The 21,095-nt window shown below is 40.1% G+C and overlaps 1 protein-coding gene across 1 annotated transcript in view; it reads right to left on the minus strand.

Moving 5' to 3' along the window:
* Nucleotides 1-21,095, minus strand: part of ALG9 (ALG9 alpha-1,2-mannosyltransferase) — a 155,596-nt gene that overhangs the window by 116,735 nt on the left and 17,766 nt on the right. Inside the window, exons 7-8 of the mRNA XM_043995048.1 lie at nt 16,419-16,506; nt 15,281-15,386 (exon numbers count right to left, since the gene is read on the minus strand). Coding sequence (XP_043850983.1) covers nt 15,281-15,386; nt 16,419-16,506 — 194 coding nt within the window. The remainder of the gene's footprint in view (nt 1-15,280; nt 15,387-16,418; nt 16,507-21,095) is intronic.

A 21,095-nucleotide genomic window follows, 5' to 3' on the forward strand; every position in this document is an offset into this window, starting at 1 on the left:
ATTATATGCCTGCCAAAGGTCACGTACCATTTTGGAGTGATGAAGTTCTTTGCCAAATTGTTGAATAATACTAGCTCACACTGATGTAGCACTTTATGATTTACAAAACATTTTCCTGACAACAACCCTGAGAAGAGAATAGTGTGAGTAATAAGAGGTTAAGTAACTTACCCAACGTCAGACAAGTTGTGTTAAAGCCTGAACTTGAACCTAGATCTGCCAAATCCAGTGCTTTCCCCACTCTGTCACATGGCAGGTCCAAAATCAATTGTGATTAGTATACAAGTATGGAGGGAAAAGAAAGAGGAAATCTGTATCTTTCCTCTTTTGACACAAGTCACTCTATTTTGGAAAATGACCTCCATTTCCACTAAAACCAAGGACTCACATTTGATTTGTAATGAAGATAATCTAGATACCTTCCCAATAAGATCAGGAGTGAAACAAGGATGCCTATTATCAATATTATTCAATATTGTATTAGAAATGCTAGTGATAGCAATAAAAGAAGAAAAAGAAACTGAAGAAATTAGAATGGGCAATGAGGTAATAAAACTATTTCTGCAGACGATATGATGCTATACTTGGAAAAGCCTAGAGAGTCAACTAAAAAGTTAGTTGAAACAATAATTTTAGCAAAGTAGCAAGATATAAAATAAACCCACATAAACATTAGCATTTTTATATATTACCAACAAAGCCCTGCAAGAAAAGACACTAAGAGATATCCCATTTAAAATAACTGTAGACCTTATAAAAAACCTGGGAGTATATCTGCCAAGACAAATCTATGAACGACATGAATATAATTATAGAACATTTTTTAATAAAGTCAGATTTAAATAATTGGAGAAATATTAATTATTCATAGGTGGTCAGAGCCAGTACAATAAAAATGACAGTCCTACCTTATCTATTTATTCAATGCCATCTCAATTAATTACCAAAAAAGTTATTTTAATAACTAGAAAAAATAATAATAAAATTCATTTAGAAATAGTATTTTATTTTTTCCAATTATATGTAAAGATAGTTTTCAACATTCATTTTTATAAGAGTTTGGGTTCCAAATATTTCTCACTCTTTTGCTCCCCTCCCTCTTTCCAAGATAGCAAGCAATCTCATATAGGTTATATATGTACAATCATGTTAAATATATAATAAAATTCATTTGGGAGAACAAAAGGCCAAGAATATCAAAGGAACTAATAAAAAAAAAGTAAAGGAAGGTCTAACAGTACCAGATCTTAACCTATATTACGAGGTAGTAATTATCAAAACTTTCTGGTACTTGGGGGCAGCTAGGTGGCACAGTAGATAAAGCACTGACCCTGAATTCAGGAGGACCTGAGTTCAAATCCGGCCTCAGACACTTGACACTTACTAGCTGTGTGACCCTGGGAATGTCACTTAACCCTCACTGCCCTGCAAAAACAACAACTATCTGATACTAGCTAAGAAAGGATCAGTGGAACGGACTAGACACACAATATACAATAGTCAATTATTATAGGAACCTTGTGTTTGGCAAATGTAAAGACAAGCTCTGGGGACAAAAACACATGATCTGTTAAAAATTGTTGGGAATATTAGAAAGGAGTCGGGCAGAAATTGGGTATAGATCAACATCTTACGCCATTTACCAAGATAGGGTCAAAATGGATATGTAGCCTAAATATAAAGACATATGTCATAAAAAACTAAAATTTAGGGGGCAGGGGCGGCTAGGTGGCACAGTGGATAAAGCACCGGCCCTGGATTCAGGAGGACCTGAGTTCAAATCCGACCTCAGACACTTGATACTTACTAGCTGTGTGACCCTGGGCAAGTCACTTAACCCCCCTTGCCCCGCAAAAAAAAAAAAAAAAAAAAAAGACAAAAAAAAATTTAGGGGGCAGCTAGGTGGCACAGTGGATAGAGCACTCCAGTTCAAATCCGGCCTCAGACACTTAACACTTACTAGCTGTGTGACCCTGGGCAAGTCACTTAACCCCAATTGCCTCACTAAAAAAAAAAAAAAGTAAGCAGAAAAATTTTATAGACAGTTTCTCAGATAAAGAATATCTCGATATATAGATATCCCAAATATATAGAGAACTTTATCAAACTTAAAAGAATATGAGCCGGGGCAGCTAGGTTGCGCAGTGGATAGAGCACCGGCCTTGGAGTCAGGAGTACCTGGTTTCAAATCCGGCCTCAGACACTTAATACTTACTAGCTGTGTGACCCTGGGCAAGTCACTTGACCCCAATTGCCTCACTAAAAAAACAAAAAAACAAACAAAAAAAGAATATGAGCCATTCCCCAATTGATAAATGGTTAAAGGATTTGAATAGTCAGTTTTTCAAAGAAGAAATCAAAACCATATATGGTCATAGAAAAATGCTCTAAATCATTATTGCTTAGAGAAATACAAATTAAAGTCACTTTGAGATATCATCTCACACCTATCAGATTAGCTTAAATGACAGAAGCAGAAAATAACAAATGTTGGAGGGGAAGTGAAAAAATTGGGACACTAATTAATCCACTTTTGGTGGAACTGTGAATTGATCCAACCATTTTGGAGAGAATTACTATCCTTTGACCCAGCAATACCCCATCAGATCTGTTTCCCAAGGTGATCAGGGAAAAAGGAAAAAAACCTATTTGTTCTAAAATACTTGTAGCAGCTCTCTTTGTGGTGGCAAAGAACCATAAATTGAGGGGATACCCACCAATTGAGGAATGGCTAAATAAGTTGTGTATATGATTATGATTGGAATGATTGGAATGACGCCACCTACTGGAGACTTACTATAGGAAAGTTCTGCCATGAAGTGAAGGTCTTTGAGGGCAAGACCAGGAGTCTTTTCTTTGGCATCAGGAAGTGACGTTTGCTTGTGAGAGGAAGAAGGGGGGAGCCTGGTGCTCTGACTGGGGCTCTCTTCCTGAGGACACTGGTGGAGAAGGGAGCTAGAAATGTACTCTCCCTTTAATAGAGAGGAATTTTGGCCTTTCTCTCTCTCTTTACCAAATTCTTATTCTCCTTAATAAATGCTTAAAAGCCTAACTCTTGCTAAAGCTTATCATTTATTGGCGACCACTCGTTAGATCTTTTAGACAGACTAGCTAGAATTTTAGCCCTTAACATGATGGAATACTACTGTGCTATAAGAAATGATGAGGTGGTTGATTTTAGAAAAATATGGAAAAATTTGCATGAAATAATAAAAAGTGAAAAAAGCAGAACCAAGAAAATGTACACAATAACAGCAACATTGCTCAAAGAATAATTGTGAACAAACAAGTTATTCTGAGTACTATAAATACTCAAATCAACTATAAAGGACCTATGAAGAAAGATGCTATCTACCTCCAGAGAAAGAACTGATAAACCTAAGTACACATAGTATGGTATGGAGGAAGGGAGACAGTTTGAAACTTACAATGTAACAAAAAATAAATAAAATTAATTAAAAAACAAAACAAATAAAATATTTCTACATTTTGCATTTTATTGTAAGTTTTTTTTTAATATTGTATAAACATCTATTAGTGACTAAACAAAACAAAACAAAACAAATGTCTCTACCTCTGCACTTATACTGCTAGTACCCTAGTTCAGGCACTTTACCTCTTGCCTCCATTACTGTAATAGCCTCCCATCTGGTCTTCCTTGTGCCAGTCTCCCCACTTTAATCATACACCTGAGGAAGCAATTTTCCTAATACATATAACTCTAACCATATCACTCCACTGTTTTGGTTTTTCTTTTGCAACGGGGTCCCCCTATGTTGTCCGAGCTAGAAATGCATGTCACTCATGGGCCCAACCCCACCACTGAATGGCACTAGAACTTTAACCTGCTCTATTTATGACCAGAGTTTGTTTGCCCCTTCTTAGGTAGTTCAATGGCCCCCTACTTTCTGGGGCACAGCATGTTGGCACCAGACTTAGTGTGGACAATCAATCAATTTTAATGCATTGTAGCTCAGAACTCCTGGTCTCAAGTAATTCCATAGCCTCGCCAGGAGGAGGAATGATATGCACATGCTATTATACCTGGCAACTAATCAAAAAAACTTCACTGCTACATAAAGGAAAAAAGATAAACTTCTTAGACTTACATTTAAGGTTCTCCATAATCTGACTCCAAACTACCTTTCCAGTCATTTTATATTCTGTATCCCTCTGTGAACTCCCCAATTCCAGAAAAACTGGACTACAGCCAGTCTTGTCTTCCCCTCCCTCATCTGTTCATTCACTCAGGATGTCTCCTATTCTGAGAAAATACTCCTGCATTCTTTTACCAATTAGAATCCCTGAAATCCTTTAAGACTCAGCTCTTCCTTCATGAACCTTTCCCTAATTGCCACGCCCTTCCCCCTCAAAAACCACCTTCATCTCTCCCAAATTTCCTTGTATCAATTTGCCTGGAGGTTTATATCCACATCTTCAGCCCTGGGTCTGCCACTGTCCTGACTGATGGATGCCTCTCCTGCCCCACTGTATCAGAAAAGCTCCAGCCATATCCCAATTCACTCCATTCTCTCCAACATCTCCTTCATTCAGAGAATGATCAGCTCAGCACTGACAGTTTCTGAATGGGGTGTGTCAGTCTTCCCCCCTGGTTGTTCCATCAGCCATCCCTGCTTACTATACTGTATTATAACTCCCTCTACCCCATAAGATTATGAATTTCTTGAGGGAGGGGATTGTGTTGTCCTTTATCTCTGTATCTTCCCTTGAACCTAGTAAAATGTCTTATACACAGTAAATGTTTATAAATACTGACCGAATTTTGGTTTCACTTTTCAGAGATACTTACTGGGTGACCTTTCCAGCATTCACTGACCCTAGAAAAATAAGGACCCCGCTATGATCTCTCCAGTTCTCCCCCCAGCAAAGCACTGATTCAATTGAAGAACTGAGCTAATGCTCAAAAAAGAACAGAACTGCTAATGCCTCTGCTTTCTCCTCAGATATACCACAGATGCCTAACAAAGTAAAACCAGAGGAAAAAAAGAAAAAAACAGAAACTTAAAACAGAATCTAGGCCTCACTTCCAACCCTTCCCTACTCTTTTCCCACTTCTAGATTTAATAACTAATTATTCAGTCAGAAATACTAGACAAATAAGTACCTTTGGTGGAATTTTTATGAGAATTACTTGAATTACTGAAAATAATAGAATATCATTTGCCAAAGTGGAGATGCCCAATTTTCAAAATTAAGCTCAAATTAATGTAATTTATTCATCCCCACAAAAAAACGGATACTGTATTTCCAAAAGGCTCAATGCAAATTGTTCTCTAATGTGCACTCTGGGTCTAAGAGAATAGTCTTCCTCCTATGTATTTTTTGTGGAACCAAATAAAACCTTACAAGCAAATTTATCAAATCAAAATAAATTATTAGGAAATAAAAATACAGCAAGTATACCTGGTGAAAGGGAGACACCCAGTGGCAGAAATCTAGAATCATGGCTTTCCCCTATAGCTCAGAGCCAAGGAAAAGGTATTTTCTAAGTCTCGTCACCTCGGCCCCTTTCTCTGCCCAGTTTGCTTCATTTGAATTCAGCAAAAATTACTAATTAATTGATAAAGTACCTACTGTGTGAAAGGCACAATTCTGGGCCCTGGGGATATGATAACAAAAACAAAACTGAACCTTCCCTCAAAGTGTCTACATTATTTTTGGAGGAATACAAAACATACACAAGCAAGTATAGCATGAGGCAACTGGAAAAGAGAGGGAACACTAGCAGCTATGAGAATCAAGATAAGGCTTCATAGAGCAGGCTGTCACCTAAGCTGAGCCGAGAAGGAAAAGGAGCATGAAAGACACAGACGGAGGAGTCCATTCCAGGCATCAAATGCCAAACCTTCAGAAGCAGGAAAGGGGGATGCTGAATACAGGGAACAACCAGTAGGTTGATTAGACAGGAGCATTGTGTATGAAAGCTAGGATCATGAAATAAGGCTAGAAAGACAGGCTGGGGCCAGGTTATGAAAGGCCTAAATGCCAGGTAAGGCACTGTATTTGATACTTAGGTATGGGGGGGGGGGACATCGAAAGTTTCTGAGCAGGAGAGGAAAGCCTAAAAAGATTATGAGGCAGTTATAGGGAGGACTGATCAGAAGGAGGAGAGAGTGGATGCAGAAAGAGCATAGGAGCTGCGGAAATAGAAAGAAGGGGACAGATGCAAGAGAGGCTATGGAGATAGTAGAGATAAGACTTGGCAATTAATTGCTTAGCCATGATAGGTTGAGTAAGGACCATCACCAGAAGATCCTAACTTCAGAGCTCTATCACCCCTTCAATTTATTTTAATTTTTGTCATTTAAGCAAAATTCACCTTCTCTCCTTTCCATCTCCCTAACTGAAAGCCTTTATAACAAAACCTATGGAACAAATACATGTAATCAAGCAAAACACATTCCCCTATTGGTCATGTCCTAAAATATATGTATTTTAATCAGCACTTGGGAGTTCATCACCTGTCTGTCAAGAGAAGGGTATCATGCTACATTATGAGTGCTCTGGAATTACTACTTCTCTCAGTCTGAAAAATGAAAAAACTGAAGCCTAGAGAGTTAAAATACTTGCCCAGCATCTCAAAAATAGAAAGGGTTCAAATTGAGAACCTCTGGCTACAAACCAAGAGGTCTTTCTTTCTTTTTTTCCCCCCTAAACAGCTTATTTTGGAGACACACACACACACACACACACACACACACACACACACACCAGTAATCTAGAACACTAACAATGACATTTTAGATTCAAAGCCAGAAGTGTTCAAACAGGCATGTACACACAAACATTTAAATTGTACAAGCATTAAGTTTTACTTAGGTGCTTCAGAATCCTCATTCTTTTTAAAAAATCTAACAATAATTCCATTTGTGGAGTTTCTTTGTAAAAGAATATCATCTTCAACTATATGATTCACACCATGGCACCTAAGCTTATATAAATTAAATGCACTATTTTGACCAAAGCTTACCTACATACACATATGGATACTCATACTTGATATTAGCCACTTTATGCTAGCCTAGGCATGAGTCTTTTTTAAAAATTTAGTATCTACATAGAAAAGGGAAAAGGACCCACATGTACAAAAATATTTATAGCAGCTCTCTTTGTGGTGGTAAAGAATTAGAAATTGAGGGAATGCCCATCAACTTCGGAATGGCTGAACAAGTTGTGGTATATGAACGTAATGGAATACTATTGTGCTGTAAGAAATGATGAGTAGGCAGATTTCAGAAAAACCTGGAAAGACTTAAGTGGACTGATGCTGAGTGAAGTGAGCAGAACCAGGAGAACATTGTATACAGTAACAGCAACACTGCGTGATGACCAACTGTGATAGCTCTTCTCAGCACTGCAATGACCCAAGGCAATTCCAAAGAACTCCTGATGGAAAATGTTCGCCATATCCAGAAAAAAGAACTATGGATTCTGAATGCAGATGGAATCATACTGTTTCTACTTTTTTGTTGTTTTTTTTCTCTTTTTTGAGGTTTTTCCTTTTTGTTCTGATTCTTCTTTCACAACATGACTAATGCAGAAATATTTAATGTGATTGTACATATATAGCCTATATCAGATTGCTTTATGTCTTGGGGAGGAGGAAGGGAAGGGAGGGTGAGAGAAAAATTTGAAACTAAAAATCTTAAGAAAAAAATATTGAAAACTATTTTTATAAGTAACTGGAAAATAATAAAATGCTTTTATGATTAAAAAATAAAATAAAATTCAGTATCTGAAGAGCAAACCTAGCTAATTCCCTTTTAAATTACACACATGGCTATTTTTTTTAAAATAGCATCCATGTTAATAAAATGATGTGCAAAGAACTATAAAGGTGACACATTAATAAAACCAGTTGCCTTAAGGCAATTTTTACATCACTATTAACACAATTTTGATTCATTCTTAGAAAAAGTTTGGTCAGACCGAATTTACATTTACAAAGCAGTAAGTACCGTCACCAGTAACAAAGGCAAAACTGTGTTCCACTTAGCACAGAGCAGAGAGATGGAGTGTCCTGTGTACACAACAGCAAAGAGGCCAGTGTCACTAAAGAGCAGAGTACATGGAGTGGAGCAAAATATAAGACTGGAAAGGTAGGAAATGGGCAGGTTATAAAGGGCTTTAAAAACCAAACAGGGGGAAGCTACATGGTGCAGTGGATAAAGCACCAGCCCCGGATTCAGGAGGACCCGAGTTCAAATCCAGCCTCAGACACTTGACACTTACTAGCTGTGTGACCCTGGACAAGTCACTTAACCCTCATTGCTCCACAAAACAAACAAACAAAGGATTTCAAATTTGATTCTAGAAGCAACAGAGAACCACCAGAGATGAATGAAATGTGGGGAGGAAAAAGGGGGAGGTGATATGGTCATGGTCAAAATCAACTTGAGAGTCAATAGTCAATAAATATTTATTAAGCACCTACCATGTGCCAGGCATTGTGCTAAGCACTGAGGATACAAAGAAAGGAAAAATACATTCTCCGTCCTCGAGGAGCTCACAATCACAAGATGAGGCAGGGAAAGCATCTGCAACCTATTGCTATAGCCCAAGAGAGAGGTGATGAGGGTCTGTATGAGGGTGGTAGCAGTGTTAGAAGACAGCTAAAAGATGCATATGTAAGAGATGTTCAAAGGATAGAAATGACCAAACACCTCAGCAATAGGTTGGATATGTGGCGTGAGAGAGGTTAAGGAACTGAAGATGACACCAAGGTTGTGACCATGGAGGACTAGATAGTGATGCTCTTGATATTAATAGGCAACTTAGGATAAGGGGAGGGTTTAGGGAGAAAGATAATGCGTTCAGCATTGGACATGCTGAGTTTAAGAGGTCTACACAACATCTACTTCAAGATGTCCAAAAGAGAGTTGGAAATGTGAGAGCAGAAGTCAGGAGAAAGGTGAGGGTTGGACAGAGATCTGAAAATCATCTGCACAGAAAAAATCATTGGATCCACAAAAGCTGATGAGATCATTATGTGAAGTAGTATTTACAGAGAAGAGGAGCCAGAAGAGAGCCTTGGAGGGTACCCATGGTTAGTAGGCATGATCTGAATGAAGATCCAGTGAAGGAGATTGGGAAGAAACAGTCAGACAGACAGGAGGAGAACTGGGAAAAGGCCATGTCAAAAAAAAATATCTAGAGAGAAGAGATTGTGTCAAAGGCTGCAGAGAGGTAGAAAAAGATGAAGACTGAGAAAAGGTCATTAGATCTGAGATCACTCGTAACTTTGGAGAGAGTAGTTTCAGTTGAATGATGAAGTTCAGAAGTCAGACTGAAGAGAATTAAGAAGAGAGAAAGGAAGTTAAGAAGTAGAGGTACCAGATACAAAGAGCTTTCTCAGTGAGTTTAGTTGGAAGGAAAGGAGAAATATGGACAAAAGCTAGCAGGATAGATGGATTAAGTGAGGGTTTTTTTGAGAATGTGAAAGACATGGGCACGTCTGTAGGCAGTAAAGAAACTGCCGATAGAGAGGTAAAGAAAGAAGCTAAGTGGGGCAGTTAGGTGGCACAGTGGATAAAGCACTGGCCCTGGATTCAGGAGTACCTGAGTTCAAATTTGGCCTCAAACACTTGACACTTACTACCTGTGTGACCCTGGGCAAATCACTTAACCCTCATTGCCCTGCAAGAAGGAAGGAAGGAAGGAAGGAAGGAAGGAAGGAAGGAAGGAAGGGAGGGAGGGAGGGAGGGAGGGAGGGAGGGAGGGAGGAAGGAAGGAAGGAAGGAAGGAAGGAAGGAAGGAAGGAAGGAAGGAAGGAAGGAAGGAAGGAAGGAAGGAAGGAAGGAAGGAAGGAAGGAAGGAAGGAAGGAAGGAAGGAAGGAAGAAAAAGAAAGAAAGAAAGAAAGAAAGAAAGAAAGAAAGAAAGAAAGAAAGAAAGAAAGAAAGAAAGAAAGAAAGAAAGAAAGAAAGAAAGAAAGAAAGAAAGAAAGAAAGAAAGAAAGAAAGGAAGGAAGGAAGGAAGGAAGGAAAGGAAGGAAAGGAAGGAAGGAAAGGAAGGAAAGGAAGGAAGGAAAGAAAGAAAGAAAGAAAGAAAGAAAGAAAGAAAGAAAGAAAGAAAGAAAGAAAGAAAGAAAGAAAGAAAGAAAGAAAGAAAGAAAGAAAGAAAGAAAGAAAGAAAGAAAGAAAGAAAGAAAGAAAGAAAGAAGGAAAGAAGGAAAGAAGGAAAGAAGGAAAGAGAGAAAGAGAGAAAGAGAGAAAGAGAGAAAGAGAGAAAGAAAGAAAGAAAGAAAGAAAGAAAGAAAGAAAGAAAGAAAGAAAGAAAGAAAGAAAGAAGATAAGTGAAAGAGGAGGGATGATAACAAAGGAAATCTGCTGGAGAATGTAGGATAGAATGGGAAAGAGAGGTTTGTCTTAGCAAGAAGGGTTCCATAGGTGGAAAGAATGCTGGGCCTGGAGTCAGGAAAACCTAGGTTCAAATCCCACCTTAGATACTTACTAGCTATGTGTCCCTGGGCAAGTTGATTAATCTCTGTAAAATGGGAGATAACAGCACATATCTCCCAAGGGTTGTTGGGAAGGCCGAATGAGATAATATTTATAGACACTTAGAACAGTACTTGGTACATAGCAGGCACTACGTAAATGCTTATTCTCCCCTCGCCCCACCCCCACCCCCACCCCCGTACCAACCTCTTCAAGTGAAACAGTGATTAAGGAGGAGACAGTAGTGGATAGCATCTGAGTGATGTGAGATGAGAAACAAGGGCTTGGCAAATGATCTGGTTTTTTTTTTTCAGTGAAAATCTCGGCTAGGAGGGTGCTACAGAAGTTTTGAGAAGAGATGAAAAGGTTTAGAACAGCCACTGTGATGATCAGGAGAGTGAATCAGTTAGGCAGGTGTAAAAAGACTGCCTTGCTATAGTGAAGGCCCAGTTAAGATTATGGAATACACAATTAAGGAAACTGAAGCAAACAGAGGTCAAATGACTTGCCCAGGGTCACAGATTTGAATTTAGGCATTTCTAACTCTGGGACTAGCCCTCCATCCACTGGGTCACCAGCTGCCTCAAAGAGTGATATGGTCAAAGGCATGTTTTAGAAATGTCAGTTTGGTTGCTCATAGCAGGATGGACAAAAGCCTGAGGATGACCAAAAAATTCTCAAAAGAGGGACTATAGATTATCAATTACTATGAGAGAATATTATGAATCAGTAATAAAAAAAGAAATGAAAATTGAAATAGTTTGTGGTTTTATGTCACATCCATCAAATTAGCAAAAATGATTTAAAAAACAGACATAGGCAACACCGGCACCCTCATGAGGATAAGCACATAAAGAAGTTGTTGGTATAGCTATGAATTGATCCATTCATTCTGGAATAAAATTTGTAATTAATTACCAACCATCCCATTCCAGGGCATATATATCCCTAGGGAGTTAATGGCAAAAAATTAAATTAAATTAAAAATTTCCATATTAAAAAAAATTCGGTAATACATTTATAGTAGACACACTCAAAACAGTTTTTTGATTTTCTCCAGTTTTATTCAGTATATGAGAAGCAAAAGCAAATGATAGAAGTAACATAAGGCTGAGGCTTGGCAGGGCAAGATCTTCAACAGGATAATGGGGCATGGGACTCAAGAGAAGAGGACAATGTCGAGTTGAAGAGGTTCACCAAGGGGTCAAGACGGGTAAGAGAGGACAGTGTAGTTAATTCAGGGGTTTCGGTCTAAAAAAACTCTGAAGGATGGGGGGAGTGGAGGTTACAGTGAGGAAAAAGAACAGGGTTAGGGGATTCAAGGTAGAGGGAGAAGTGGGATGACAATCTATTATTATTAAAGGAATTTCAAGTTCATGAACATGAAAGTGGAACATGTATGGGTCATGGTAAAATGAAGTATATGACCATTTCTACAAATCGCTGAGGTGGGGTGTGAGAAAATAATTATTAATAATGGATTTTGGGGGAGCCCCAATGACCCTACTCCCACTCAGGAACTCTGGCTGGTTTCTCAGAGCCAGCCCAGAGTCAGTAGAAATGCAAAAGGAATGTAGATTTACTTTCCTGACTTCCTAAAAGAAGTTAACTCACCTTGGCGACCCCCCAAGTCCTGTTGATCAATTGAATTGAATGATACTGGCCAACTGGCTTGTATCAATGTGCAGTGACCCACCTCTACCTGAGAGAGGATAAAAATCCTTGGGCAGAGGGGTAGTCGTGCTCTCTCTCTCTTTGCTTTCTTGCCAAGCCTGTGCCTGATACTGACTTACCTTACCCCAGAGCTGGCTCTTCCCAACCCCACTTTCCTGGAATTCTATGCTGGGTTTATACACAGTCAAATTAATAACAAATGCTTGCTGCCAAAACTAGTGCAATAGCCTCTAATTTATAAGTAGCAATATATTAGAAACCCCAGCTAAGTTCCCCAATAACTTAGAACAGAGACAGGCTTCCCCCCAATATTTCAAATGACACAGAGGTGAAGGAGTAGGTCATGGGAAACTAAATTGAGGAAGTGGGAAGTTAGGGTGTTTGATAAAGTATATATGTATGCTGAAGCTGCATAGTGTAAAGGTAGAAGCCGAAGGAAAAAGACTGTAAAGAAGAAAGGTCTGAAGGTCTGTAGACAATAGTCAAAGAAATCTTTATAGCATGACAAATATGGACTGAATGAAACTCAAAAGAGAAGAGGTTCCTGAATGGTGGAGACAGAGGGAGAGCCTGGAAGTGGCAATGGGGAGCAAGGAATATTCCAATTCACTCACCACAATCAGAGAGCTGGAGGAGATGGGTAAACGTACAAGCTGTGCTAGAAGAGGTGGTCAAACAAGTTGTGTCATCAGGTCAGAGCCTGGTCCAGTCAGTGCAAAAAGACAGAAGGATCAAGAAAGGAAAAGGTTTAAGATAAAAGCTAGTTTGCTATCAGTGATGCAGATATTCCAGGGAGCACAGTGGAAAAGGTGGGTAGTTTTACAATGGGAGGCAAGAGGGTGCAGGGGTTTGGCTGAGGGGAATGGGAATAAGGGAACAGTCAGTGGGAGACAGACAACAGAGTTTTAATGACGGTGATCAAGAGTTCATTGTCACTGAGATGGGGAGGATATGACAGGGTGGAAGTATATTAATCATTGAGAAATGAGTTCAGGTAGGAAGCTGGTTTGGATTGGATCATAAGGCATCAGTGTGTTCTAAGTGGAAAGCTGGGAGAGGAGGGAGGGTACTTGGAATGAAATGAAATGGCTTCTTAAGGAGGTGAAGGAATCTTCTCTCTCAAGCAAAGTAAATCCAGTGGCCAGAGAAGGTGCTAGAGGAATATAAGTCACTCAAGGAAGAATTAAATAATTCCCATGATGGCCTCACTGAGAGCAGAAAGCATGAATTTATAATGAGTCATGTAACTCTACATGCAAATGATAGGGGTGATCCAGAGTTGAGAGTTGGCATGATATGAATACTCCTGACTTCTGAAAGGGTGTTAAACGGTTAATTCTAAAGTTAAAGACTGTTTAGAGAGGAAAGCAATGATGGAATTGGGGAACAAAAAGGGGTTGAGGTATCAGAGAAGGCAGTGATGATAAAGAATAGATTTAGGGGGCAGCTAGGTGGTGCAGTGGATAGAGCACCGGCCCTGGAGTCAGGAGTACCTGAGTTCAAATCTGGCCTCAGGCACTTAACATTTACTAGCTGTGTGACCCTGGACAAGTCACTTAACCCCAAGTGCCTCATTAAAAAAAAATAGATTTAGGAGGGATAAGGTAGAGAAAAAGATTAAAGGGTAAAAGGGTAGGAAAATATTTTTCAAGAGGGAATTCTAAGAGTTTATATTCATAAACATGGTATAGTTATGGGTAATGACTAGAGCTTAATGGTGATCATTACTGGGAGTGGAATAAAGATGTAGGTCATGAGGGATGAAGAGACTGATAAACTAGGGGACCAAGATGTTCCAAGGAATATGAATATGTGTATGTGTGTATGAGTACATGTATATATATATATATATATATATATATATATATATACACACACAGAAACACATATATACATACATACGTACTTTTTTTTTTTTGCTGGGCAATGGGGGTTAAGTGACTTGCCCAGGGTCACACAGCTAGTAAGTCCAAGGCCCGTGCTTTATCCACTGCGCCACCTAGCCGCCCCCATACATACTTACATTAAAGTCCTCAAATATCAGGGCAGAAGCGTGGGTGGAGAGGAATACTGTGAGTAAGATTCTGAAGTCCTTCACGAAGGAAGGAGAGTGACCCCGGAGGCCAGCAGATTACAGCAACAAGGACTGGGATCAGGTGATACTTATCAATGCAGTGAACTTCAAAGGAAGAGAGGTTGCTGAGTGATGGCAACAGAGGGAAGATAAGGAAGTAGCAATGGAAAGCAAAAAAGTATACACGGACTCTTCTTCCTGGCCCAGAATGCTGAAGGACACAGATGTTTGTGAGTAATGTTCATTAAGCACAAACACCAGAGGCCAATGTTCCTCACACTGAGACCCTTCAAGAGTAATCCTTGTTATCACCACCATCAATCCCTTTAGTCATCAGCCTGCTTCAGTGACAGGAACAGATTATGAATACCAAAGCCAGTTTCTTTTCCCCCAAATTCAGAAAAGGGCTCACCTTAAAGCCTAAACAAATATGTCAAGGGAGGACCATTCCTTTAAGCCAAAACTGGCCTTACCTAGGCTGAGCTAATACTGCCTTAGCTATACCTATTCTTCTTTTCAGATAGACAAGGGTTCAGCCCTCTCTACAGCTTTCCCAAGCCTCCTCCCTTAATCTCCAGCACATGAATTGTATTCCAATATAATTGGTTTCCTTTCTATTTTATTAGATTCATCTATAAATATTCTGAGAAGGGTTCAGAGGCCTCACTGGACTGCCAAAGTGTCCATGACACACAAAAATGGTTAAGAACACCTGCTTTAGATGGAATTAATGAAAATTGTATAACAATGTCAATAGACTTTGCACGCACAGCAAAATCCTCAAAACTCTAAAGCTGAAGGTAAGAGAAAGCAGAACAAAAAGAGTCTCCATGGGGACCCAAAGACCTGTCAAGTCCACAAGGCTTTACCAAGCTCCTGTTGTCTGTAGCTCCCACTGTGATGAAGCCATCAAGAAGCCACCCTGGAGATATTCCCGCCCTGTTTTTCAATAAAGTCAGAAAAAGAACAAAAGCAAGATGCCATCTCTACTCAGTCAAGAGAAAGGAAGTAAATCCTAGAGCTCAGCTGCGTGAAGCTAAGCCTTGAAACTTCTCCAAATTCCTTAGAACTTACCATAAAGATCAGGTCCGTGGGGTGTAAAAACATTATACAAAACAATGTTGAGAGGTGCGACCACCAACTTCCCATAGTAGTAGCTATCAATGACCACTGTAGGCACCTAGAAAGAAGAGATTCAATTCAGTTTAAACCAATTAAAAAACAAATACTGGGGCAGCTAGGTGGCACAGTGGATAGAGCACCAGCCCTGGAGTCAGGAGTACCTGAATTCAAATCCAGCCTCAGACACTTAACACTTACTAGCTGTGTGACCCTGGGCAAGTCATTTAACCCCAATTGCCTCACTAAAAAAAAATTAAAAATTAAAAAAATGAAAATAAAAAACAAATACTAAGAATACAATACTTACAGAGCACTGTGAGTGCTTGGCACACTTATTTACTTAAGAGTGGCTGGCTGATTGGGAGAGGCATAAGAAAAACAAACTTGTTGCTCACAGAGCTTACAATCTTATAGGAAGACAACAACAAATACACAGAGAAAAACTGTACAAATAAATTAAAACAGGTAAGTGCACACAGAAGGCTGGTGTGTCTTGAAGGATTTAGTATGTCTTAAAGCATTTCCAGTGGCAAAGAGAATTAGAGGGAGGGAGCTATTCTAGGCTTAGGGAATGGTGTGCACAAAAGCAAAGGGGCAGAAACATGGAGAAGTAGACAGGAGATGTGGAGCCGTCGAGTGCGCTGAAGCTAAGAGAAGTGGAAGGGAGTAATCTATCTGGATGGAAGGGTACCAAATTTTAGAGGGCTTTCAATACTGAGCAGATTAGGTACAGAGACTGCAACCACTATAGCTTTGCCCTACACTGATGCTTCCTAATTTAACTCATTTTCTCTTTTATTCCACATTTTGTAGCCATTGACAAAAACAAAATACACAAACATGATCACATGTGAAAGTATAAACTTCCATTATTTACATCTTAAAGTAGATATTAACAAGAAAGTGACAAAAGTTCTACTTGTCCCATCTCACCTCTCATGTCTTTTTTTGGACTTTTGTCACTGCTTTATTATTTGAAAAGTACCTAAATTAACTTGACGCAAAATTCTACATTATCCTCCCATTCAAATTCTTCATGTTCTCCAAGTTTTCCATTTAACACAATTAAATGTAGAAATAAAAGACTCACCAGAAAGAGGATTATGGCCATTAGTGACCAATGAAGAAAACTCTTCCACCTTCGTTTCATGACCAGCAAATCAAAGGCAATAGGTAACCTAGGGACATTCAACAGAAAAACAGGAATTGAGCAAAGCAACCTTGAAGACTATCAATAATAATAAATAGAATTTGAGATTGATAAAACACTTCCACCAGACAACTCCAAGTGCTAGGTGGGGCAGGCATTACTATCCCAATTTTACAGTTGAATGCAGTAAAGTCCAGAGAAGCTAAACTGCCTGCCCAGGGCCACACAGCCAGTGTCTGACTGAGCCAGGACACAAAACACGGTCTTTGGCTCCACCACATTGTTCTTTCAGAACACCACATGAGAGATTAAAAAATCCAGATAACTGATTAGATTCACAAACACTTCACACCAAGTTAAGAAAGTAGAATTCCTTTAAAAGTTATGATGCAAGAAATAAAACTGGTACATGAGTGGTCTATTTCTTTAGAGCCCCATGTGACTGTTTCACAAGGGTTCATAAGGAATATTAAATTATGTGATGGGGGGGTAGCTAGGTGGTGAGGTAGATAAACCACTGGCCCTGGATTCAGGAGGACCTGAGTTCAAATCTGACCTCAGACACTTGACACTTACTAGCTGTGTGACCCTGGGCAAGTCACTTAACCCCCATTGCCCTGCAAAAAAACCAAAAAACATGATTTTTCTCTAAAACATGCCTGAAAAATTATCATCCAGTCACTGCTTGAAGACTATGTATGTCAAGGAAACGTGACCTCCTAGGGCGGCTTGTTCCATTTTTGGAAGCCCCTAATTGTCAGGAAGTTAGATAGTCATCTTTTTTGTTTAATGTTTTTATTTCATAATAATAAACTTAACACTGTAGTCTAGCCAGCATTCTGCAAGGAAAGGGGAAATGAAATCCAAAGAGAATTGTAGGAAGTGAGAGCACAAGGATTACAGGGTAGGAGAACAGATCGGAGGTTCCCTGCCCAGCTATACAAGAATGGTGTAGTGCTTAAGACAAAAAGGGAAAGGAAAGGAAAGATTTATCAGGTTGTCCATAATCGGCAATGGTGATCTTCCTGGTCTTGCCATCATAGGATCTGAAGCGTACATGGCTTCCCCAATGTTCATGCTTTCTTTTACCTGGTCAAAGACCACATTTTTGACATCCCACCAATTAGTCTTAGCAATAGAGATGAAAAACCAGGAAGCATTTGTGTTTGCCATGAACAAGATGGTTAGGACCAGTGTGCTTCAGGATGAAGTTATCATCAGCATTAGTTCTCCCCATACATGAGCTGGCCACCACTGCCACTTTGGCCTGTGAAGTCACAACCCTGGCACACGAATCCAGAGATGAACTTGTGAAAGCAGGCTCCCTTGTAACCAAATCCCTTCTCTCCAGTGCTCAGAGTATGAACATTTTTCTGCTGTTTTTGGAATCTTGTCTGCAAATAGCTTGAAAATAACTCCATCCAGGTGGTCATTTTTAGCAGTGAAGTCAAAGGGCATGACAGAGTTGGCCATGGCCATGGATGGCTGGGCTGGGAGCAGGGGTAAAGGCAGGGGCAATGAGGCCTGGTGTTCAGCAGAACAAGCAAAGCCAAAGGCTCCTAACATCCATAATGCTTCTCATAGACATCTCCCAGAGCACCTCCAAAGCAGAACTCATTATCTCTACCTCTAAGGCCTCCCCTCCTCCAAATTTCCCTAGTCACCCAGGTTCACAAGCTCAATGTCAGCTTCAACTCCTCACTCATATTCACCTCATATATCCAATCTGCTCATTTCTACTGTTTCTATCGTCACAATATTTCTTGCATACGTCCCCTTCTATCTACTCACACAACTGCCACTTCGGTGCAGGTACAGGATCTCATCACCTTACACCTAGACTACTGAAATAGTCTGATGGCTAGTCTCACTTCCTCAAGTTAAGTCCACCCTCCACTGGGCTGCCAAAGTGATCTTACTGATCTGCATGTCTGATCATGTTACACACACCCCATTCCGTAAACTCCAGTGGTTCCTCATCACCGCCATGATCAAATAGAAAATCCTTTCAACAACCTTCACAACACGGCCCCTTCCTACCCCTTCCGGTATTCTAACACTTTGGGGCCATCTGCAGTCTTCCTGCTGTATGTCTTGCCAGTAGACCCAGATGGCACTGGAGGAGCGAGCAAGGTTGGTGACTTTGCACAGCCCTTCCTCACTTAAATCCAGTTCACTGCAAGTCATGACATTACCCTGACATCATGGAGAACAAAGGACAAACCACAAACCATCTAACACTTTACTGGTGTCCATGCACCCTGTGATCCAGCCACACCTGTCTCCTTGCTGTTCCTCCCATACAACATTCCATCTCCTAACTGTAAACCTTTTCTCGGGCTGTCCCCACGCCTGCAACACTTGCCCTCTTCACTTCCACCTCTTGGCCTCCTCAAATCTTACCTTCTGCAAGAGTTCCTCCCCGCTCGCCCACCAACTGCTATAGTTTTCCTTTGAGATTACTTCCTTATCTGTCTGTCTATTTTTCTTTCTTTCTTTCTATCCCTTGTTTAAATGTTGCCTCCACCATTAGAACATAAGCTCTTTGAGGGCAGGGACCATGTTTTTTTTTTCCTTTTCTTTGTATCCCCAGAGCTTAGTACAATGTCTCTCACACTTCTTAAGTGCTTAATAAATGCTTGTTGAATGACTGAACTCCTTTTTGGGTATGTTACAAAGAATGGTTTTCTAGGTAGGAAAAAGGGGAAGTGATAAATTTATAAATAAACATAACCTAAAAACAAAAGATTTCAATACAATTTTTTTTTTAAAAAGAATGAAAATTGTGGTAGCTATGTGGTGCAGCTGTTAGACACTGGCCCTGGAGTCAAGAGGACTTGAGTTCAAATCCAGTCTCTAGCTGTGACCCTGGGCAAGTCACTGAATCCTCTCTCCAAATAAAATTTTTAAAAAGGAATGTTAACTCATTGAAGGTATGGACTTACTCAAATTTGTATTTATATTCATAGTCCTTGTTGTTTAGCTATTTTTATATAAGAGTGTTTATTTATTTATATATTTTTATAAAAGAGTGTTTGACTCTTCATGACCCCATATGGGGTTTCTTGGCAAAGACACTAGAACGGTTTGCCATTTCCTTCTCCAGCTCATTTTACAGATAAGGAAATTGAGGCCAACAGGTTAAATGACTTGCCCAGGGTCACACAGCTAATAAGTGTCAAGTGTCTGAGGCCGGATTTGAACTCAGGTCCTCCCGAATCCAGGGCCAGTGCTTTATCCACTGTGCCACCTAGCTGCCCCCAACACAGTTATTTCTTAAGTTTTTGTCTCCCTCCCTGATCTTTGACAGTATTTTTTTATAGTACTGATTGAATCTCTTTTCCAGCACTTTTGGTTCCTAAGGGCTCATTTATCTGCTTCACTTCTTCCTTCTTCCACCCAACTATAGAAATCCTTGTCCAAAGCAAGCTTCTGTTGTTCCTCTGAGCTTATTTCCCTGGAGTATGTATCCCGTTAACTTTCATGACTTTTACAATCACTTACATGTTAATGATTCTAAAAAATGAACATTTTACCCATGTCTCAGTATGGTTTTTCAAGGACATCCATTTCACCACCAAACTCAAATGAATTTATTAGCTCATCAATGTGGATATGCACTCCAGTGATATAGACCACAACTCATCCATCCTACCCCTCCTTCTTTTTCAATCCTCTATCTCTTGGATTACATTCTCTACTGGGGGGAGGGGGGGGGATTCTACCAAGTTCTTTATGTGTTATGTGATACAGCACACTAATACCAGCCAGGTGCCTCTCTAATGGCCCCTGAGTGATACAGATTTTAATTCTTTGGCGACCCACAGCCATTCAGCCATTCAGTATTCAAACACTGCTGGTATTAAAAAACAGGGCTTTGGGGGCCAGCTAGGTGGCATAGTGGATAAAGCACTGGCCCTGGATTCAGGAGGACCTGAGTTCAAATCCGGCCTCAGACTGTGTGACCCTGGACAAGTCACTTAACCCTCAATGCCCTGCAAAAGTGGGGGGGGGGGGGCTTTTGCTTCTGGGAGAAACATAATGTCATTAAAGTAGCTTTCCAATTTCCCCAAACCATTACACACACACACACACACACACACACACACACACACCCCTACCTCTCTCTCTCTGCTGGAGGAATTCCATAGGCTGCCTATCTAACTGTATATCGAAAGCTGCACAATAGCTATTCTTCATCTGCTTGGGGTTTTTTCTCTTGACAGAAAGTTGGCCAAACTCTTTGAAGTAGCTTTGGGTATCATCTAGGAGCCTCTGTAATGTTCAGGGGCTTGATGTAATCAGGATGATCTCATCTGCAAACAGATGCACTGAAGGACCTCACCATCTAACACAGAACAGTACTTCAACTTGGGCTTTGCTGCACATGCTCCCTGACAGTGGTGACCTCCTCTGGAGAGCGTTCATCTCCCTGCTTTATGCCTCACTTGATGTTTATGACCAGGAGGTCACTGAACTAGAATGTCTACAAGAAATCAGATTCCCACAGAAGTGAAATATCCTTCCCACTCCCCTTCCTTCCCCTCCCCCATAGATGCCTCACACTCTTCCCCCATCCCTCATAGTCTTTTCTCTCACAGGAACCCCTCATTAAGC

The sequence above is a fragment of the Dromiciops gliroides genome, chromosome 3 (assembly GCF_019393635.1).
Source record: "Dromiciops gliroides isolate mDroGli1 chromosome 3, mDroGli1.pri, whole genome shotgun sequence".
Lineage (NCBI taxonomy): Eukaryota > Metazoa > Chordata > Mammalia > Microbiotheria > Microbiotheriidae > Dromiciops > Dromiciops gliroides.